This window comes from Osmerus mordax, chromosome 6 (assembly GCF_038355195.1).
Source record: "Osmerus mordax isolate fOsmMor3 chromosome 6, fOsmMor3.pri, whole genome shotgun sequence".
Classification (NCBI taxonomy): domain Eukaryota; kingdom Metazoa; phylum Chordata; class Actinopteri; order Osmeriformes; family Osmeridae; genus Osmerus; species Osmerus mordax.
The window spans coordinates 1886084-1909409 of record NC_090055.1 but is presented as its reverse complement, the minus strand read 5'-3'; the positions used below and the strand labels follow the sequence as shown (position 1 = coordinate 1909409).

At 52.4% G+C, this 23326-nt stretch overlaps 1 protein-coding gene across 1 annotated transcript in view; it reads left to right on the top strand.

Moving 5' to 3' along the window:
* LOC136943863 (arf-GAP with GTPase, ANK repeat and PH domain-containing protein 2-like) overlaps positions 1-20196 on the top strand; it is a 37074-nt gene extending 16878 nt beyond the window's left edge. Inside the window, exons 2-13 of the mRNA XM_067237346.1 lie at positions 766-824; positions 1528-1615; positions 4708-4722; positions 7343-7428; positions 7560-7701; positions 8175-8309; positions 16218-16345; positions 17041-17196; positions 17540-17628; positions 18384-18484; positions 18938-18976; positions 20096-20196. Of these exons, the coding sequence (XP_067093447.1) occupies positions 766-824; positions 1528-1615; positions 4708-4722; positions 7343-7428; positions 7560-7701; positions 8175-8309; positions 16218-16345; positions 17041-17196; positions 17540-17628; positions 18384-18484; positions 18938-18976; positions 20096-20196 (1139 nt within the window). The remainder of the gene's footprint in view (positions 1-765; positions 825-1527; positions 1616-4707; positions 4723-7342; positions 7429-7559; positions 7702-8174; positions 8310-16217; positions 16346-17040; positions 17197-17539; positions 17629-18383; positions 18485-18937; positions 18977-20095) is intronic.
* The last annotated feature ends 3130 nt before the right edge of the window (positions 20197-23326 follow it).

Below are 23326 nucleotides of genomic sequence, written 5' to 3'. Positions count from 1 at the left end.
CTGGCCTCCATGCTGCCTCGCTGGCCTCCATGCTGCCTCGCTGGCCTCCATGCTGCCTCGCTGCCCTCCATGCTGCCTCGCTGGCCTCCATGCTGCCTCGCTGGCTTCCACGCTGGCTTCCACGCTGCCTCGCTGGCTTCCACGCTGGGGCTGCTTATAGATCTGCACAAGCTCGCCCGCACCGCAGTATTTCCAGCTGCCCCCCCTTCCTTTGTCCTTTGGTAACCCCGAAGTACTGGCTCTCGTGCGCTGAAGGAAGCCTATATCTTTGCGACTTGACATAGTCGTGGTTCGGTTTTCGTAATATGCCATCGATCGACTGTATGTGTGTCTCGCTGGCATGCTCCGCTGAAGACATCTTCTCTCATACCGTGGAGGCTATTGCTTTGATAGCATCCAGCGGGCTGTCAATCATCTGTCATCCTTAATGAGATCCTCTCGTCCTCTCCTCCCTGCCTGTCTTTCCATGCCTGCCTTCCTCCCTTCCCCCCTCTCCTCTCCCCCTGCTCCGTCCGTCAGTCAGTCTAGCCTTCATGGGGTCTGTCAGCCATGAGGAGCTCCTGAGCAGGAACAGATTGGGGTGCCCTTGTTGTACAGCTGAATTATGGCTAGCAGCCGTGTGTGTGTGTGTGTGTCCTTTTGTATGTGTCTGTGTGTATATCCGCTTGTTTGGGTCCATTTGTTAGTCTTTGTGTGTGTGTGTGTGTGTGTGTGTGTGTGTGTGTGTGTGAGTATACCTTACTGACAGTTGTTTTTCTCTTGCAGACGCCTTTGTGAACAGCCAGGAATGGACCCTGAGTCGATCTGTACCAGAACTTAAAGTGGTGAGTTTTTAATGGTACATGACTATACACACACACACACACACACACAGACACATCATTTGATTCTCTCACCACAAACACACACGGACCCCAGCAAGATGGACAACTCAGAAAACATCTCAGAAATGTAAACACAACATTTACACGACATTTACGTTTTTGTCACTTAGTACACAGTGCATACAGTACAGCAGAAGGTCAAGGGTCAGAAGTGCAGAGCTCTACAACTTTTCGGTGGTCAGAGTTGAGGAACAGTCTGTATTGACCAGCCAATGTTAAAACATCTCAGCTACCAGGCGAGGTGAAAAGAATACAACAGCAGCATCTCGATAACAGGAGCTAGCCAATTGAATGTATGGTCAACATAAAAAAATAATGCTGCAGTGCAGTAATAACATATCAGTACCTCAGCGACAGTATTACAATATCGTCTCGTTGGCAGGAGTGCCTAGTACAGTGCAGCAAAAACGACAAACCCCCAAAACATCGTTAGTGCCCCATCAGCCACTCGTGGATGCATTCTGTCACCAGACAGTGTCACAGCAGGATCATGCAGAGAAAGGGACACATTTGTAGTTGGCACAAGATGTTCACCTCCATAATGCGGCATTTCCTCCTGCTTGCGCATGTTGACAACTCTCTACCATGCGTAGTGATGCAGTCACGTCTCCTTAGAAACCAGCTGACACTCTTCCTCCCCCAGGGTATTGTGGGTAACCTGGCCAGTGGGAAGTCAGCCCTGGTCCACAGGTACCTGACCGGGACCTACGTACAGGAGGAGTCACCTGAAGGTAAGCCCCGCCCTACCCCAGAGACCCCTCCCCCTGATCTGTCTCCAGGTTCCAGGTTATCGTCATTGTACTAAAAGGGAGATATCATTTTGCAGAAAGAACAGAATACGTATGACGGCATTAACGAGAACATCAATACAATAAAACCATAGCGCAATTACCAGAACATTTAGATTGATACCAAGTGCAAGTAGAAATGTGCAAGTAAGCAAATGAGCAAAGTACAAGATTCCTTGCACTAATCTGCCATTAAGAACTGCAACAGCACTTGGGATGAAGGAAACTTGGAGTCTCTTAGTCCTCCAGATAGTGGTTCTGAGAAGACAAGCTGAGGGCAGCAGCTCGCACTCCCCCGGGAGTGTATGGTCCTTGCAGTCCAGTGGAGCATTAGCCCTCCTATGGACCTGCCGGTTGTAAATGTTCAAGAGCTGAGACCTTGCATGGCATTTTAACAATCCTTCCAAGTCAGTTCTTATTGGACATATATAAGTTCCCAAACCACGCAGTAATACGAAAGGGTAAAAACTGATTCAATAAAACCTCTGTAAAAGACAATCCTCCTCTCAGTTGAAATGCTAACAGTTTGCTGGACTTTTTTTATAGGTAGCGTCAACATGGGATTCGAATCTGTTTATCAAATAGAATACTCAAATATTTGTAGCTGTCCACTTGGTCCTCTAGATGGTTATCCACTAGGTCTGTGTTACTGTGGTTGGGTTTCCTGGTTCAGGCATTAACATATGTGGGCGGTGCTCAACTCCTTAACACCCTATCGTCCCCAACAACCAAATGATCGCCCCTTAGGAAGTAATCAAGTTTATTGAAACAGCTTTGTATGTAGTTAAAAGTGATCTCAGGAGCTTTGAGTCCCTTTTGACGCATTTATCAAAGGTAGAAATGAGCATAGCAACCACAGAGGAATCAGACTGTGGCTTTGAGGCTATTTCTGTCTGGTTCGTGCCAGTAAACAAGTTAGCTTTTTTTTTCGTCTTCTATTCTTCACCGTATGTTTGGCCCCAAAGCAAACTGTTGTAGTCATGCTGCCTGTCCTGAAGCAAAGCCTGAGGCAAATCTCAACAGTCACACAGTTTCTGTTCTCCTCTCCTCCTGAGCCATAACTGGGTCGAAAAAGCCTGAAAGAACCCTGCTCCTGTGTGGTTGAAGAGCAGGTGAGAAAGGGCGGGAAAAAAACCCGACGTCGCGATCGAAATCTACAGTAGCGTTAGCGTGTCTAGTCAGCAACAGCTCAAGCCCTGAGGAAACGACCATATTCCCCATCCATTATTGAGGCCTCCGAGGGGCTCCCTGCCAACTCGCCCACGTATGGGACACTCCTCAGGCTAAGCCCTACTTTTCAAAGGCCTCCGTGTTAATATTTCAGCACTTTTTTTACTAGCGCTCTCACGAGGCCTGTGGAAAACTTGCCGGTTACATACATATATATATATATATATATCTCCTAAGATTCAGTCACAGTGAAGGGTAAACATGTATCCCCCCCACACACGCGCACACACACACACACACACCCCTTCCGGCAAGTTTGTCAGATCAGCACTCAGGCCAGGAAGGGGTTGAGGCGAGGAGAGGAAGGTGTAAAGGGGAGAGCTGGGGGACTGGAACAGTAGTCTACTGTGTACAGTATGATTGTCTGAGTTGTAGGCCTCTGCAGCCTTCCTAGAAGGGGACCATTACCGCTGGCCCAGGGCTCAGTCCGCATACCGGTGGCTCCGCGATGGGAACAGCCCAGAACTAATGTCACCGGGGTGTTTTTCGCTTCCTTGCCTCTAGATTATAACGCGCCCTGCCAAGAACAACACAATACGGCCTTTCCTAGGGCAGAACAGCATGCCTAGCGAGGTTAAAAAACAACAAAGGCCCCCGATCTTTGATCCTTCCCAAATACTTGGCACCGCCTCCCATCTAGGAAGCAGTGTTTCCACCGACGAGAAATCTGCCCTCCCAGCCCCTTGATAGCGTTGTGTAACCGCCTAGCAATAAAACGGGGGGGGGGGGGGGAGGTGCTTGTTTGATAGGGCCTCGTTGTTTTGAAATCCCCCGTAGCTAAAAATACCTCACTTCTTGAATTCTCATGGTGATTGATTTGGAGTCGTGCATTCTTTCTCCCGGGGCTGGCCTGGCGGCCGTGGAGCCACAAAGCCACTAACCAGCTCTATTCTGGGCTGCAGACAGGAGGCCTGCACTGGTCTCCAGACCCTCAGCTAACCAGAACCCTGGGCTCTCTTTATGAATGAGGATTACCCGCTGGGAACTTCACGTTATTCACTTATTTGTTTTTCAAAACAATTTGCTCCGAGCATGGGTTTGATCATTCAAACGAATGACGCGACAGGCCAATACTGAGAGGGTAGAAAATATCGACTCTTTTTCTAGTGGGTCTTGTTTCCCCCAACTTATGAATGGCTGCTTTCTTACACCTCTCTTTGGGGCCCAATTTCAGGGGCCCTTGAATAGTTTGTGAGGTGTGCGTTCGTTGGGACCCCAATGTTCTGTTTTCCAAGGTTCCCCTTTAACCCAAAAACCAGTGGTCATTCTGAAGCTTACAGGAACCTTACCACAGTTACACAGCTAGTGTGTGTTTCCTTTTATTTAGCTACAAAGGGTGTAGGATGACAGTACTGATGATGATGATGATGATGATGATGATGATGATGATGATGATGTCACAGTAACACCCACTCCTTCTTACAGCCTCTTGCACCGCTCTGCCACTGAAGCACTTCTGCTCTTGTGTCTGTCAGACCTGGGATGAATGCTCTCTCTCTCTCTCTCTCTCTCTCTCTCTCTCTCTCTCTCTCTCTCTCTCTCTCTCTCTCTCTCTCTCTCTCGCGCTCGCGCTCGCTCTCGCTCTCTCTCGTTCTGTCTCGCTCCCTCTCTTTTTCTCTCTCTGTGTCGGTCTCTCTCTCTCTCTCTCTCTCTGTGTCGGTGTCTCTCATGCTCGCTCTCTCCTACTCTCTCTGGATGGGGCTTTGTGCAGTGTCTCTTGTGTGTGCATGTATAACTGGCCTGCACCCTTTGATTTGCTTTTATTTCCTCTCTCTCTCTCTTATCTTGGCTGCACTTGTAACTAGCCGACGTGGATGCAGGTAACTATCCTCTCTATCCTCTCTCTTCTCTTCATGCCCCAGGGGAATGGGACTAACCACAACACAGTTACATCTTGATGAAAGCCCAGATTCCTTGAAAATCGCTCCCGCTAGCTCAACGATAATACATTTAGCTCCGCAGCGCAACTTTGAATTGGGTGGCCCCCGAAGCAAGGCTTAACAATATGGTTCGTTTGACATGTTTTGTTTGTGTTGACTGAACACACGCGGCGAGAGCCAAACACGGGACCTGGGGCTAGTCAAGCTGTTACTGTGTTAGCCTTTAGCCTGTAGCTACATGGAGAGCTCTCTTCATTCCCTTCAGACTGGCCATCTTTCCTCTTTAGCTTTAGCCCACTCTTCACCCACATCCCTCACGGTGTTTTGCAGTCCATTACTGCTGTCCCACACACACACACACACACACACACACACACACACACACACACACACTGCTGACTCAGCATGGAAGGCCCTGCCTGAAAAAACGACACAATGCATCCGAATCAATGATGCGACCGGTCACCCTCTACACCCGACACTCTCACCATGGTGTCTGAAAACATTTTCCACATCCAAGTATGCTTTTTCCGTTTCCATGTCCGTGTATAAATACACCATAATGTTAGACCTTATTCTACAGTTTATGGTTGCTTGGCCTTGCATGGACTTCCCTTGCAGTTGAGCAGAGAGGCCCTCTCTGTCTCTCTCTCTTCCATAGGGCCGAGGCACCCAAAATACCCACCCTGGGGTTGGCCTTCTGAGGGTTCTGGGTGCCCATGCGCACGTGTGTCTTGGGTCGTTGCGGAAGTGGGTTGGAGGCACGGTGTAAAGTGTGGGCTGTGTGTGGCTGCTTCCACCCTCCCTCAGACTGATTGCTGTGGGCTCGCTTCCACGACTTCACAGCTGGAACGGGGGGAGGGGAGGGGAGGGGGGGGGGGGGGGCGAAAGAAGATGGGGGTTTTATAAATAACCGAGGGAAGCGTTCTGTGGCGCGGATCCTGGCCCCGCCTCTTCCTGCTCCCCATGACAGTGGCACCAACTGCCACCATGTCATTATGGAAAAGCCACTTTGCCCCCCCCACACACACACACATAAACACCGTTCTGGCTCAGGAGAGCCTCTCAGACAACCAGTCTGCTGCTGGTTGTCCATTTAACGCACACACTCACTCACTCACACTCCCACTCCCACACACATGCACATCCCAAAGGAAGGGTAGTGCCGTGTGAAATTCACATGCCTCTCTGATTCAGTACAGCTTGTTCTGTTCGGTCTGCTTCATAAAGCTATACATAGGCATGATCAGCTAGTATAGGAGGAACACGCAACAACGCTGCCGTCTAATACAGCTCTGCTTATTCAGACTACAGCTGCATGAGGGCAGATGGCCGTGGGGGGGGGGTTAAGAGGTCAAAGGGTCAAGGTCAGTGGAATAGGGCTCCTCCGACCCACGGAGATGGGAAGAAGCAGACTGACTTCTCGTCGACCATTCCCTTGCACCCTCCCTCCGCCCCCCCCCGCGCTCTTCCCTTTTCTGCCTCGTTCGCTGTCTTTCTGTCTCTCTCTCCCCTTGCACCCTCCCCCCTTCGCTTTTCCCTTCTCCCCCTCGCTCCTTCGCTTTCTCTTTCTTTCTGGCTCTCGCTCTCCCTTCTCGCTCCCCCCTCCCCCCCTTGCGCTGTGCCAAGGTCAAAGTTTACAGTTCATCTCCAGATAAAGGACATAAGGGAACAGAAGTTCCTGGTGTTTTAGCCCGACAAGCTTAGCGTTCCATTTAGATGTTAATGGTCTCCTCAGACAAGGTTCCATTCTAAAACGTGTGCCGGTCTGTTAATAGAGGTAGGGTCACGCCTTCTTCCAGACAACGTGGGGTTTAGTGTTTAACGAGGAATGACCACCTGGAATGTACGAGATGCACACACACACACACACACACACATACACACACGCCCCAAACATTCGCCGTCTGTCATCTGCGCCTGGTTACCTGTCGAGCAGCATCGCTCTCATTCCACCCGTGTGTGGTCATCACCCCCCCCCCCCATCTTGGTCCGGATGTCCCAACACAAAGGCCAGCAGAGTAGCACACACTCCTCAAGTCTCCCACCCCTGAAAGCACTTCCACGGGCTCCTCCTCATCTTCCGTTATTTTTCATTCTTTCGACCTTCGTTAAGCCCCCCATCTTGTTCATTCATTTTGATTTGCTCCTTGGTTAGGACCCTGTCTTTATTTATTTAGCTATTTCTTTATTTATTGCACCTTGTAGACTGAATCTGAATTCATCCTGAATCTGGATGTCAAGTCACTCCACCACACCAATCATTAGTTAACCTCTGTGTGTGTGTGAGTGTGTGTCAGACACACCCTTCCCCTGCACAATCACCATCGGCGCCCTGGGATGTTTCACCCCGGGCCCTGTGATTTATCTTCAGTCACCTTGGCTGTCCTAACTCATGAAGCTCCAGATTTACTGACTGAAACTTCAACAGAAGTGTAGTGTCTTTCTCGGCCGACTGGATTTTGGCCGGTCCTAGTTTCAAGTGATCAGGTGTACCGCCCCCGTCTCCCCTGTCCCCCATAACCTCTGCCCTGCCTCAGCCAGTCTGTTGTTCCTGCAGGGGGGCGCTTTAAGAAGGAGATAGTTGTGGATGGCCAGAGCCACCTGCTCCTCATCAGAGATGAAGGGGGCCCCCCGGAGGCCCAAGTGAGTACTGCACCCACACAGCCCCGTTCGGTTCCTTACATGTACAGTGGGTTTCCGATGACATTGTTCAGCGGCAAATAATATTGTCAATTATTTCGATTCCCCCCCCCCCCCTCTCTCTTTTCCCCCAGTTTGCCCTGTGGGTGGACGCGGTCATCTTTGTGTTCAGCCTGGAGGATGAGATCAGCTTCCAGACTGTGTACCACTACTACAGCCGCATGGCCAACTACCGCAACACTGCAGAGGTTCCCCTGGTTCTGGTCGGAACACAAGGTGAGATGTTCACTCCTACACACACACACACACACACACGCGTTACGCGGTGAGAAAAGCCCCCAGACAGACGGACTCAGGGGCTCTGTAGGAACACTGCTTCGCTGCATCAGAAGGGTCCGTTTGTCGTACGATGACATGCTTCCACCGCCAGCGCCCACTTCCTTGTTACTGCTGCCGCCTACTGTCCGTCTGTAGTAGCTGCAGCCATGTACATAGAGAGTTAGATATGGGAGAGGTGCTGCAGTTTGGTACCCGTATTTTGATGGACTGAAAACCCAGAAAGACGAGCTTAATCTATTCACCGTTAAAATGAGTGACATTAAACAACTTGATTCCCTACCACGATGGTTTCTCGCCGGCAAACTGCCACCGCTTTGAGTTTGGGTGTGTGTGCGTGTGTGCGTGTGAACACTAGAGGGAGCCAGAGTGTTGTCCCGACTCACCCCTGCATGTGTCGTCTGTGACTTCAGACGCCATCAGCTCGGCCAACCCCCGGGTCATCGATGACACGCGGGCGCGCAAGCTGTCCAACGACCTGAAGCGCTGCACCTACTACGAGACGTGCGCCACCTACGGCCTCAACGTGGAGCGAGTCTTCCAGGACGGTAAGGACCACAGATAGGACAGAACATCAGGATGACCCCTCCCCCTCCACTAGGGACCACAGATACATCTGAGTATCAAGATGACCACTCAAACATGACTAGAATAAACCAAATACAATAAAGAGTGTAGGATCTGGTCCCCTAAGCTCAGAGCTTAGGTGGTAGGCTAGCTATAGACATCCACAGGCATTACTAGCTTGTATAGAATGTTCCACTGACGTTAAAATAGAGTCCACTCTAGCCATGTTGAGTAGTGATGGTTAACGGTTAGTACTGAAGAACCCTCTTTTGAAATGCTCACGTGGCTGAATCCACATCCTTATGTGTTCCCCTCGTCACCCTGTCACTCCCAGGCAACGCTTGACTTCTTTATAAAGACACTGGGGAGCCAATAAAAACCCTCGGAAGGTGACATTCCCCCTGACGACGGCCGTTAGGCCCGGTCTTAATCATGTGTCAATTAAGTATCAAATGGACCCTCTCACCTACTTAGCCCGACGGAACAGTACTTAAGTTTTATAATACAGGGAGGGGAATGAGTCACCAGGTACCAGGTCCCAGTCCAGGGGCCACAAGTGCCCCGGCGCCAGCCATTAGCTGGCCTGACGAGTTTCAGGCCTGACTAATCTATCCGACAGATGATGAATAGGAGCGATCGCGTGTGTCAAACGTTATGGAGGATTCTCAAACTTGGGAGAGCAAATTCATGACAGAGTGAACCCCCCCCCCCCTGCTCTGCTTAATGGCAACTCGAGCCTGAGAGCCTGGGGATCTGGTGTACGCTGGCAGGATGTGTTGATATCAGTTGGGAGTCAGTTGGCTGAGCGGTGAGGGAATCGGGCTAGTAATCCGAAGGTTGCCAGTTCGATTCCCGGTCATGCCAACTGACGTTGTGTCCTTGGGCAAGACACTTCACCCTACTTGCCTCGGGGGGAATGTCTGTACTTACTGTAAGTCGCTCTGGATAAGAGCGTCTGCTAAATGACTAAATGTAAATATCAAAGTACTGCTTATCGTACACTATTCCATACCAGCGGTAGTAAATCTGAGAGTAAATAGTAAATTCTGGTTATGTTTTCCCCCCCCAGGAGCGTATTAATCTGCAGCGAGGTTATTAATGAAGCCGGGGGTGTCAGGGGAGGGAGGGGGGGGGAGCGTGTTTGGCAGGCGGGGGGGTTAAGGCCGTAATTAGAGAAATATATGGCCATGCAATCAGTGGTTAATTACCGGGCCCTGCGCCTCTATTTCATCCAGAGAGTGGAGTGACATCCTCATATCTGACACACAGCAGCACTGGAGCACATTCTCACCCCGAGGTTTGATCTCGTTTCATCCATCACACCATTCGATCAAGTTTACGCCGTTGCGTTGAGGGGACGGAGCTATCACGAAAGTAAAAAGTTTTGTGTTCGAAAAAATAAATAAAAAAAGGTTTGGCTATGGTGATTGCTCGAAGTGATGAATCGTAATCATTTAGCGTGGACTCGCGCTGTGCCGGCTGTTTGGGACTGGTCCGGGAGTAGGTGCTGTCTTTGTGTTGACCACTAGAGGGCAGTGCGTGAGCAGGAGTCAGCGACGGGCAGTCCAAGGCCTGCTGTCTCAGATGAATAGTCAAGCACTGGATGTTGTGTGACTTTTACTACTTGTAGAAGGGATGGCGAAATGATCATAGATGGTTTCAAGTGTAAACAGGTTTGTTGGCAGAGTTTTTGCAGAAAAGCACAGCTCCTTCTCCAGGGAAATCGGCTGGAGCACAAGGCTGTTTGCCCAGGTCCTCCCTGGACCTCCTCTCACACACACACACACACACACACACACACACACACACACACACACACACACACACACACACACACACACACACACACACACACACACACACAAAGCTCTGGGGTTAGGGTGATGTCGTCAGAGAGTTTGAGTACTTAGTGTGTACTCACATGTCCTTATTTAGAGGTGCAAATGTGTGTGTGTGTGTGTGTGTGTGTGAGAGAGCTCAGTGCAGAGGAGTGCATCAGGCATGGCCAGCTGTGGGGAGAAGCCAGGCTGGCTGCTGTTTGCTCCACTGCTGTTGGCCCAGGAGGAAGATTTACACACTAAATGCTGGGCTATTATCCTCTTAATTAATACACTGTTGGCTGAAAACTAGATGTGTGTGTGTGCGTGCGTGCGTGCGTATCTAATGTGGTATGTGTTTGTTGGTGCAGGTCAATGTAACAGCGAGCCCCATCATTTGCGGTACATGAACGGAAGAAAAATGCGAAATTCTTTATTGTCAGTGACACTGTCTCCTTGCATTTTTCATTTCATTATCCTCAATTAATCACGCTTTTTAATTATCCACTACAGTGGAATTCATTGATGAGTGGGAAAATGATTATTTTAATGTTTTGTGTCAGAGCCGCGCCTTGACAGCAGTTTTTCTGCCTAGAGGTGCGAGTGTGTGTTTATACTCGTGTATTTACACGCACACACGCACACAGACACACACACACACACACACAGTCAAGTTTGCCAAAAATGAGCTCCCCCATTGCATCCAAGCAATGCGTTCTGCCATAATTACTACTTAACGTGACCTTAATTTGGAGCGGAGGACTCTAGTAATGACCACACAGGGGCTGTGGGCTCCCCTGACCACAGTGAAGGAGAACCACGGTCAGTCGCCATGCTCCCCAAAAAGAATTGGTCTGAGACGATCGCATGATTTCAGCCCCCTCACTAATTCGCACCCCTCCCCTCCTGCTGCCTCTCCTTCTCTCTATTCCACACACACACACACACACACACACACACACACACACACACACACACACACACACACACACACACACACACACACACACACACACACACACACACACACACACACACACACACACACACACACTTTGATAAAGGAACAAGTGTCTACCTTCTTTGTCTGTGTCCTTGTTCCCGTCACAGTATGAGATGGTTTAGTTCGAGCAGAAGCTGCGGAAAGTGAGTGTCCAGGCCTGGAGCCAGCGCGGCCCAGCCAGACCCTCCCTCCCTCCCCCACCCCTGGTCCAGATGGCCGTGTGTGTCCGAGCGGGCCTCAGAGCCGGCCAATCACAGGTCGAGGTCCGGGGATTCAGGCTTTGTCCAGAACGCGGCCGTAGCGATGACATGCGTTGTGTGTAAGCTGGGAGCTGAGCCTGTCTTAATGAAGAAGATTAGTCATCCGACGGAAGGTTGAGTCGCTCTCACCCAGACAAATGGCTTGTTAAAACACAAATGTAAATGAAAGTGTTCTCGACCGCGCGTTCCGTCCCCATTCTCAATTTATCGCAAGAGGAACGGCCGGGCCAGTCGATGGGAGACGAAAACTGCATTTTTATGAAACGGAAATCATTCATAAACGCATTACGTCCATTGATTTTTAGTTGTCAGTCCGTGCATATTCCAGGGTTCCACTTGATACAAGTCTGTATTGATTTCAGTCATATACAGCGAAACATAATTACTGACTGCACGTCGAACACACACACTTAAATGGGTATATTTTCACTGACAGCACTGGCCCGTTCCACGCATAAATGCTGATTTGTACTAATTTGACGTGATTCCAAACGGAGCTAGTTCAACATGCAGTAACTCGGACCCAAAAAATAATCATAAAATGCCCGTGGAGTGCATGTCGTAAATCAAATCAAACGGAGCCAGTGAGCTCCATCAGGATGCACATGGATAAAAGAGATCCCGTCGCATGACTGACCAGAACATTAGCCATTAAAAATAATTGGCCCCCGCTCCTGATTTGCATGTGATGGAGAGGAAGTTGATGAGGAGGCCAAACGAGGAGGGACCGTTTGTTTTTTGGTCAGGGTCAAGTGTGGTGCGGCGCGTAGCGCGCCTCTGGAGCCGGGCTCTGCATGGGAGGACGCTTCACGGGGGGGGGGGGGCCGTCTAATGACCGAACGCTCCCGATGTCAAGGTTCGAGTGTGCGCTCGCTTGTTTAGGCCGAATTTTACACTGAGGAGGTAGAATAAGAATTGTAAATCCTTGTGGTGATGTCCACTCTGGAATACAATTGGACCCAGACTTCTTTTCTCCCTCTTTTTCTCTTAACTTCTTTCTCTATTTCTGTGTGTGTGTGTGTGTGTGTGTTGGTGGTGGTGGTGGGGAAGGTCTTGCAGGCCCGGTCGGCCTGTCTGGATGAGCGATGGGGGGGTGGGTTCATGGGAAGGGGTCCTGACAGCACCCTGGCCCCTCGTCCATCAGAGCGCTAATTTAATTATCCTAATTACAGTGACATGCGCGCCGCCGCCGCCGCCCCCGTGTCAGAGCGAGGGACGCCGGCCCTTCGTTAGCGCACGCTAACGAGCTGAGAAGACCGCTGTCCTAGCGCCCTGTCCCTCCGACCCACCCCCCTGTCAGAGGTGCTAGCGCTAATGTCCGCACGCACGCTCGCACACCCACAGCGAGTCGAAACGCATCTCCCGCCAAGGGAACACTGATTAAGGGTATTGTCACTGTCATATACTTTTATTGGCGTAATTAGCCGGCGTGTAGTTTGCGGCGTGGCGTTCCCAGTCGGGGGGGCGCCGCGACGGGAAGTAGACCTCACCAGGCTGCTCCGCGTTCTGTCACCGGCCTCGCTTCCAAACTCGAGCGAGAACACCAGGAGAACCGAATGAACGTCGCCGCGTTTCGGGGAAAAGGACCCGAGTGCCACAGTCAGGGAGGCGGAGGGCAGCGGGTAGAGCCCAGATGCTCCCTGGGATGACGGCGACAGAGGGGCCTGTCGTAACGTTTTGCGACGGCTGGCACCACCACACAGCTATAACCCGGCTCGCTGGCTGCCGCCGCCATCGTAAACGTTCCCGTTTAGTTTAGCAACGTCTCTCTTTTTTTTTATTTTAATGCGAGGCATTCTTGTTTATCAGTCGGGATTACATGGAGCCAAGATCATTCAAGGCCCTGGTTGCTGTGTCTTCACAGAGGCAGGATCTGGGCGGTTATTAAGATAAATTAGCCGGGGATTGTTTTGATAACAAAACTAAGGGCCTGTCTGACTAGATCAGTGTTCCTGGGGGCCCTCGGGGGCCTCCCGGCTGCTGTGTGTGTGTGTGTGGTGCAGGGCACAGACTCAAACATGTCTCCCTCCTCTTTGATCCGTGTTTGTGTGTCTGCGAGGGAGCGTGCGTGTGTTTCGTCGATTGATGTGCCTTGTGTGGGTTTTTGTTTGTTTTTGTGTGTGTGACCTTGTGGGGGGGGGGGGGGGGGGGGGTCTGTGAGCGACTGTGTGTCCATGGCAGGGGCCCCTCTCTCTGGTTACGTGAAGCCCTGAGGGGGGGGGGGGGGGGGGGGGAGCAGAGCGGGTCTTGAGGATGGTTTAATTACTGGCTTGTAAGTGAGGTACAACTGTGACCTTTTCTCCCAGCTCCCTGGCGGGCTCCACGCTCTGCGCCGCCCCGCGCCTGCTCTCACACGCTTCTCCCTCGGACTCATTAGTTCATATTTATGGGCACGCCGCGGCTAAGCGACCTGACAGCACCATAATAAACTCTCCAGGACACACTGTTTCTCTCTCTCCCTCTCTCTCTCTCTCTCTCTCTCCCTCTCCCTCTCCCTCTCTCCCTCCCTCTCTCTCTCTCACGTCTCTGTGTCATTCTCTCTCTCTTTGTCTCTCCCTCTTTCTGTACCTTTCTCCATCTCTCTCTCTATACCCCCTGCCTCTCGTGCTCTGTCATGGTCTCCCAGCTCAGCTGTTATCTAGTCGGAGTGGCCTGTCCTGAACACATGATGACTATGGCTTGTGATGGTCTATACCTGCCCCTGCTTTCTACCTCACCCTCTCCATATCCCTGCCTGCTCCTCCAGTGTGTCACGTGTCTGTCCAGCTGGGTATCCCAGAAAGGGAAAAGGTTAGCTGTCTACTCCCCTCTCCTCTCCTCTCCGCTTCACACCCCCCTCCTCCCCCCACCCCCCTCCCTTTTCAGATAGCAGAGGAACAATGGTATCATCCGATCACACGACGACGGGTTACCGAGGCGTCCTCTATTGACATTAACGTGCGGACGGTGTTACCGGACCAAGTGATTCCGCTTTGGCCGCAGCGCCAATGTCTCTCTCTATCTCCCTGCCCCTCTCCATCTCCCCCTCCCTCCCCCCCTCCCTCTCTCGTCCGGCACAGGAGCGTCGGCCTGTCGTAAATCTGATCAAACGGGAGACTTTTCCATTAGAATAAATGGCAGCCTCTCGGAGCGGGGGGAGTGAGATTGATGGGCAAAGTTAAATTGCATTAGCCGCGCAGTTTAAATATTTAACACGGCCTTATCATAACTGTTCTTAACACTTAAAGTAATATACAGCGGGGCTTGGCTGTGTACGCATGTGTGGACAGGTGTCATACATGGGGCTGGCCCCGGGCGGCCCCTTCCCATGTTCCCTAGCGCCTAGAGGAGCGTCACAAAGACACGGGGTCATCGTGTTCTGGAGGCAGGAGCCAGAGCGTTGGACTGGGACATTTGATGTGAGTACCGTGTGGTAAACACACGGTACACCACACGGGATACTGTGTGGTAAACACCCCCCCCCCCAACCACCAGTGTTGTGTTGATGCCTGAATTGGACCTCGGTGCTTTATATCAAGGAGCAAGTTCCCCCGCTGCCCTTGGCGCAGCCCTCTCACCTGAAGGTAAATGTTTATGACTGGCTCCTCATTAAAACCCCAGCCTTTTAACGGCCCCAATTAAAACAATGGCTTCATCTCCAACCAAATGAGACCTGGCCGTGTTTATTGGGACTGGGATAATGGAGTGTGCCTGATCAGCCTGACGCAGTTAACCCTCTCCTGGCCAGCACGGACAGCTGGCCAGCCGAGCAGCGCACGGGGGTCTCCTAGTGGTGAGTTGAAGTTTAAGGGAGTTTGAAATAGCTTTGTTCTCTTTTTCATAAAGTTTGGGAGTTTACAGGATGTGTTGAGGTGTACAGGAGTGTGAGTGTGTACAGGAGTGTGTACAGGAGTGTGAGTGTGTACAGGAGTGTGAGTGTGTACAGGAGTGTGAGTGTGTACAGGAGTGTGTGTACAGTGTGTGTGTGTGTATGTACAGTAGTATGTGTGTGTGTGTGTGTGTGTGTGTGTGTGTGTGTGTACAGGATTTGTGCATGTTAATGATCTCACATCCCCTCCCTACCTCCACTTCTAGAGAAATCAACATTAGAGCAGATTACCTCCTTAGCCCACCCCCCTTCCCCACTCCACTTCAGACATGTAAATCAATGACCCCCGATCGCCACGGAGACGGCAGACCATTTGAATACCCTTCTCCAATTGGTCCAGGGGGCCCAGGGCGTGGGGATCGATGGCGGGGCTGTGAGCGGCCCCATTGATTGACTCTGCCCTTTCAGACGGCTCTGAGAGCAGCAGCCCTGGAGGCCTCTGCCCGCTCACCACACCAACACTCTCTGTTATACACTCACAAATCATGACCACAATCATAAATAACAGTCTGAGCTGTTTGCTGGTAACCAGTGTGCTGGGGGGAGGGAAGGGGGGGGGGGGTTGTAGTCAAACAGATTAACAGCAGAATGACTAGCAGATCTAGTTCTTATTATGGGCTGAGTGGTTGAGTATTTACTGCCCAGGAAGGATGCTTAATGTTGGCATCTGTCTGGCACCAGGTTCTCTATCTCTCCCCCCCCCCCCTCTCTTTCTCTCTCCCCCCTCTGTGTCTCACTCATCATCTTGATACTCTCTGTTCTTTGCCATTTGAACCTTTAGTTATTATAAACATGACCCCTTTCTCTCTGTCTCTCTCTCTCACGCTCTCTCTCACTGTCTCTGTCTCTCTTTCTCTCTCTCACCCGCTCTCTCTCTCACCCTCTCTCTCTCTCTCTCTCTCCTACCTGTCTCACCCTCACTCTCTCTCTCTCTGTTTCAGTGGCTCAGAAGGTTGTGGCGAGCAGGAAGAAGCAGCAGTTGTCTATTGGTCCCTGCAAGTCCCTCCCCAACTCCCCCAGCCACTCCTCAGTGTGCTCCACACAGGTGTCTGCCGTGCACATCAGCCAGGTGGGTCACACACACACACACACACAGAGATAGGGACACACTACGTAGATACGCCTCCACGTAAAACAAGATATACTGTACAAACTGTATGAATAAGTTCTCACACAAATACACTCCCTCACACACACACACACACAGATTAGTCAGTGTTGTGCCACCAGACACCCACTCAGCATCAGATTCCATACACGGAGCATTTACCAGGTCCACTTCGATCCACAACACTCAGCCCCGATCATTGATTCCTCATTAAAAGCTCATCGGTCAGCTTGTCTCTAAAACTGAGCTCGTCCCTCGAGGGCCATGTTTGTTTTCGGCCCCTCAGCCCCGAATCACCCCCACTTACTGCATCATCCTGTCTGGATGCCGCTGAGGTGATGGTGGGGTGGTCGGCCGTCAGGGAATCATCTTGATACAGGGAGCTGGACTCTCTCTTCTTTGCCATTTGAACCTTTAGTTATTATAAACATGACCCCTTTCTCACTGTCTCTCTCTTACTCTCCCTCTCTCTCTCATTTTCCCTCTTTCTTTCTACTCCCTCTCTCTCTTTCTCTCTCTTACTCTCTCTCTCTCTCTCTCTCTCTCTCTCCCTCTCTTTCTCTCCCTCACTCTCTCTCCTTCTCTCTCTCCCTCTCTCTCTCTCCCTCTGTCTCTCTCTCCTGCTCTGCTCCGTCCCTCTCTGTCGCCCCCTGCAGACCAGTAACGGGGGAGGCAGCCTGAGTGACTACTCGTCGTCGGTGCCCTCCACCCCCAGCACCAGCCAGAAGGAGCTGCGCATCGACGTGCCCCAGGCCACCAACACCCCCACGCCCGTCCGCAAGCAGTCCAAGCGCCGCTCCAACCTGTTCACCGTGAGCCCCCCCCCCCCCCCCCCCACACACACACACACAGGCCTCGCCCCGTACCCTCACCCAGCCTCAACCCCCCCTGTTCACCACACACCAAACTGTGACAGCTATTTAAATGAAAGGCGACACGCCTCAGGAGGACCATGCTAACCGGCTCTCGGGAACAGTTTTAGAAGTTTCCCCGTTTCACCTCCCGAGTGCAGATCTGACACACCGTCACCAACTTCGCAGCTCTCGTATCCCTCGCTTCTACTGTTACTATCGGTTCCATACAGCAAAGCACCCTGATGTCCATATTTATCTTGTCCCCCCCCCCCCCCCCCATCCTTCCTTGTCCCCCCCACAGTCCCGGAAGGCCAGCGAGCCCGACAAGGACAAGAAAGGTCTGGAGGGCCGAGCAGACAGCATTGGAAGCGGGCGCGCTATCCCAATTAAGCAGGTAGGCTCGGGTCCCCGGCCCGGCCACTCTGTGGCGACGGGACGTCATTAGGGGTGGGGCGCGACCGAGGGGGAGGGGGAGGGGGGGGGGAGGGGGGTGGATGATCAAGCATGAGGCTCAGAACACGCTCAGGTTCCCCCTTGCGTTTGATGCCTCCGCCTTGATTAACAGCGAAAGCACACACTTGACATCAATTAGACTCCGGGTTCTCCCGGGTATGAAATGAGATCATTAGGATAAGGAGTGGGAAGGGATTTCGTTCTCGCCTGCTCTCTATCCCTCTTTATCCACCCCCACCCCTCCATCTCCCCCTGCCGCTCTCTCTCTCCGAGAGAGATAGAGAGAGGGGGAGAGAGAGAGAGGTGGCGGCAGGGGGGAGATGGAGGGGTGGCTGAAGACCCTAATGAAGTGTAGCCTGCCGGCTGGCATATGGACCTCGCTCTCCTTTCTCTCACTCTTTCTCTTTTTTTTCTCTTCTTCTTTCTTTTTCTTTCAAGCCATCGTTTTATTCCCCTTCCTGTATGCAGCCCGGGCGCTTTGATTGGGGCATTGGCAGGGAATGGGGAGAGGGGGGGGGGGCACTGAAAGTATGGAAACAACGCAGAGCCCCCACCCCACCTTCCCTCCTCCCACTGTGATCGGGGACCGAAATGTTTGAGTTGGCCTCAATTTGCCGCAAACAAGTCTTTAACGAACGAACAAGGAGGGTGGGGGGGGGGGGGGGCGGAGGAGGGGGGGAGGAGAAGCTGAGGAGAGGGCATCTCCTGCGCCGCCGCCACTCGAGCGTGAGCAAAATCAGGCAATTAGCGGGCGCTAATCGCGCCCTCTCATGTCGTCGCGGCGTCCTCGTTTGTAATCTCCTAATGAACAAATTGCATCTCTGATTAGGGCCGCCTTTCACAAGGAGCTCGCTAGGGCGGCTAGTTAGCGCGCCGCCGGAGCTGGCGGGGAGCGGTTCCCAGCCCCGGAGAGGGGGCCACTCAGCCCGACTACCAAACACGGGCCCCTGCTGTCTTCTCAGCTGCGGCAGGAGGCCCCTGCAGAGCTCTCACAGCAGACAGCCCCGTAATTGTCGCAGGTCTTCATGTTTACTTTTGAAGCGTTTTCATCCCCTTTAAAAAAATAAATAAAAAAATGACGCCTCCCCTTGCTGGAATCAAACAGGACTTTGGATGTATTCACCTTCATCTCCTCCGGTCCTCCTGATAAGACTCCTTAGTGCTGCTAGCCTTGCCTGGGTAGTGCCTCTGTTTCAGTTCAAAACAACGTCAGCTTTCGGAAACGTGTTGTCCCCTATGTTGGCAGCATCCTCCGACCGCCACGTTGGAGTTGTGAACGGCCTCGGTACACGATGACAGAGACAGACAGAGACAGACAGAGACAGACAGAGACAGACAGAGACAGACAGAGACAGACAGAGACAGACAGACAGACAGAGACAGACAGACAGAGACAGACAGACAGACAGAGACAGACAGACAGAGACAGACAGACAGAGACAGACAGACAGAGACAGACAGACAGAGACAGACAGAGACAGACAGAGACAGACAGAGACAGACAGAGACAGACAGAGACAGAGAGATGATCTGTGTGAATGATGTCGTAAATTAAATGTGTGGTGAACTTTGTTTGTCTAACATGCTAGGACGATGACTGAGGTGAATTAGCAATGCCGGAGCGCAGATTGCTAACATATCCTGTGTGTGTAGCAGTGGCAGATTGGAGCCTTGTGAGGACTCCAGTTAGACATAGACGCATTGTCCTCATAGACAGAGCGTCCCAGAGGGAGTCAACAGAGTGTTCTCTCCCGTTTGCCAAGCATTCTCCATCATCCCTCATTCAAATCCACACTTGAACCTGGCCGGACTATCATCCGCAAAGGGTTGAAACTGCACCTCCAGTACAGCCTATCTCCGACACATCGCCAGGTTAGCCTGCTGTCCACCAGGGCGTCACCGTAACGACGACGCCAGACCATAATAAAGCGGAACAGGCAAGCGGCTCCCAGCCAGAGGGCCAGAGCTTCCCTTTTTGGAGCTGGATGCTAATTGATTTGATCATTCCCTGTGGTCTTTCCTTTTCGCAAACCGGAGCGCGTCTCTCTCCATCTCTCCCCCTGCGCGTCTCTCTCCATCTCTCCCCCTGCGCGTCTCTCTCCATCTCTCCCCCTGCCTCAGGGTCGGCAGCAGGCTCGCCGGCCGGCAGACCTGCTCCCTAATTAGACACTCCGTGTGTGTGTGCGTGTGCATGTGCGTGCATGTGGGGTGAGAACGAGAGCGTGTTCGAGATGTAGATGTAGATACCTGTATCCCATTAGCACTCAGCTTACACTGTTTGTGTCTGCGTGTGTTTGTGCGGGAGGGACGATGACCACTAGCTACCTGCATTCCATTAGCACTTTTTGTTTACACTCTCATTATAAAGATGGCGTGCCTTTAACTGACTCCTGACCCTCTCGAGCACGACAGCTCGCCTTTGTCGCCAGCATGGACCACCACCCGGCCGAACACATCCCCGAATACTCCCAGCGCCACACGCTTCTGTTCTCCTGGGGAGGCTAGGTGAGGAGGCTAGGTGGGGAGGCTAGGTGGGGAGGCTAGGTGAGGAGGCTAGGTGGGGAGGCTAGGTGAGGAGGCTAGTTGAGGAGGCTAGGTGAGGAGGCTAGGTGAGGAGGCTAGTTGAGGAGGCTAGGTGGGAGGCTAGGTGGGGAGGCTAGGTGGGGAGGCTAGGTGAGGAGGGCTAGGTGGGGAGGCTAGGTGGGGGCTTGTTCCCTGATACACTGCCCCCCCCCCCACACACACACACACACCTCCTCCCCTCCCCCACATATTATGTCTTCCCTGGTTCCTCTGCAGTGCTGGAGAGGAACGGGCGCCCGCTAATCACTTTGGCAGATGTCAGAGTCAGTTAGCGTTAGCCTCGCGCCTCGTTCCTTGAAGGTATGGTTGTAATTGTCGGCCAATTAATCACGCCGCGACGATGATGTTTCTTGAGTCGTCGGTGGGGAGAGCGCGCGGCTCGACGCGGCGCGCGGCAGCAGAGGTCGGTCTGGATGAACGCGCGAGGCAAGGGCCTCGTTCGACGGGCTTCTTTCGAAGCCGGCTTTCACATTTCCTTCCTAGCATCGTTTTTGTTCACGTCGGGCCATAATCTCATTGCTGGGTGGTTACTGCTACACTCCCCCTCTCAAGGTGATGGTGGTCCACTGCCCTCGGTCTCCATGCAGGCTTAGTGAGGAGAAGAGCCTTCATTAGGGCCAGGAGCTCATTAAAGCAGCAGGCAGGCAGCCCGGCCACGCACACTGGGTCTGCAGACAGGACTGACTGCCTATAATGAGGATGGGGCGTACTCCCACTCTGCAGCAATTAGGCAGCCCCAAAGCCCAGAGGTCCAGTTTCCCCCAACTCCCTCGGCCCCACACACACACACACACACACTCAGTCACTGTGTTGTGTGTGTGTGTGTGTGGGCGGAATGAAGTCGGTCATGTCGCCTGCTGACTCGCGCCGGGGGCCCGTGTTCTCTACATACACGGCCCCCCGGTGGAACCCGGTTCCTCTGGAGTACCGGCGGGGGGGGGGGGGGGGGGGGGCCTGGGGTTGGCTCGTCACCCGCCCGCTCCGCTCCACCTCCACAACAGCGAGGCTGTATTTGACTGGGCTCTCTTTGTTTTACGAACAGGTTCAGTGGGAGGGCAGTGGCCGCGGTTGTTTTGTCAGGATGCAGCAAAACTTTTCTTCTTCTTTTTTTTTTTTTTAAGGTGCCTGATTGGTCGCTGGTGGAGTTTTTTTCCCGAAAGGGTGGGGTGGGGGGGGGGGGAGGGGGGGTGAGCGGATGCGTGGGCCCCATCGCCAGCTTTGTTTACAGACCCTGTTTACGGCTCGGGCTCCTTCGACATCTGCTCCGCGCTGCTAAATTAGCCGGTAATTACCGGAGGAGAGAGAGGCTCGCGCATGTCTCTGTCAAGCGCCTGACGGAGGCACTTTGAAAAGCAACATTCGAACAAATTAATTTGCTCCGCCGTGCTGGCCAGCGGGGCACGGAGGATGTGGGTGGTGAGGGAGAGGGGAGAGGTGAGGAGGACTTTTCGGAGAGCGGAGAGTGAGTTCCCTCCCCCCCCCCCCCCCCCCCCCCCCCCCCCCCCCCCCCCCCCCCCCCCCCCCCCCCCCCCCCCCCCCCCCCCCCCCCCCCCCCCCTCCCCCCAAGAAGGAGTAGCCGATTGATGCTGATCTGAGAGCAGTCTTGTCATTAGAGAAATCCCCTCCACCTTTCATCTCCGCTCCAACAGGAAGGAGAGAGAACCCCCCCAGCTGAACCTGTCACCCCTCTTGGTTTTCAGACTGCATCAGTGTAGACTTGGTTTTGGGGCGACTGGGTCAGCTGACACCCAGACACCTGGGATCATTGGAGAGCTCCAATCAAGTGTGCGGACAACATTTCTATTCCTACTCACTCTCTAACACGCTAATAATCCATGGACCAGAGAGTTTAAGTGTTTTAAAAGTTTCAACACACTTTCTCTGTATTATTTGTCATACGTTTTCCGGGACGGTCGGTCGGTCGTCGACTCACTCCCCTCCCAACTGTCACTTCGGGCCTCGCGTCCGGGTTTCAAACGCATCGAGACACATGCACGTCCCGTTGTCGAGGGGCCTGATTAGTATCATGGTTGTAATTGGCTGTTGTGGAGGGGGGAAACAAGCACGGGGCAGGCTGGTTTGACAGTCACTCCCCCCCCCCCCCCCCCGAGCGGAATGCTTTGTAAGGAGTTAAATTGGATGGTTAATTCGGGTGTTATTTACCCTGTAATTCATTAGTTTCGCCCTGCCATTGGCAGCGGGCAGGCTGTAATTTCACGCTTCGCAATAAAAGATGTCTCATAATCTGCTTCATTTAGCAGCCAAAGAATTTAATGAAATTAACTGCGGTCCTAATTAAGACGGTGAATATTAAAGACCTGCTATCAAGTCTTTAACGAGTGTGACACGATCCGCCTTCCGCCGGATTGGAAAAATATCATTTTCCCTGGGAAAGGTTGTCACCGCTTGGAGCCATTTTGGCCATGATGACATTTTTGTCATGCACGCTAACCCCTGGAAATGAGATTTTTTGGGGGTGGATTGTGGCGTCGTCTTGGTTTGAGAAATAATTACAAGCGGGGAACGCAGGCGTCAATCAAAGCGCATTTCTTCCCTGATTTGAGCTCATTAGATGGGCCTGCAGTGGTCTCCGTGGAGCGGTGGAGTTTTTGTTTGTGATACTGTGTTGCTGCGAGCGCGCTCAAAGTGTCCCCGTGGTGGCTCTGTTGTTTCATGGTGTGTGTGTGCGCGTGTGTGCTTGAGACCAGATCCACTGTGCTAGATCAGGAATCGAATCCCATCTCCTATTTGAGCCGCTATCTTCTATCGGTCCTCGTAGACACGGGGTTAGTTCTCTGCAGAGACAGGAAGAGAAGATAGACAAAAGCAATCAGCGGCCAACCTTAGGAGCGTCTGCTAAACGAGGGAATAAAGGGAGAGAATGTATTCCTCTCCGCCTCCTTTCTTTCTCCGCTCTCTCATTGTCAAAAATGTGCGAGGGGTGAGCTTTGTTTCATTTTTTATCTTCTAATGAATTGAGACTGCTGAAGTAAGGTTTGGATAACTTGAGTTTCTAATTAATTACCCAGAACTCTTATCAGATAAATCAAGT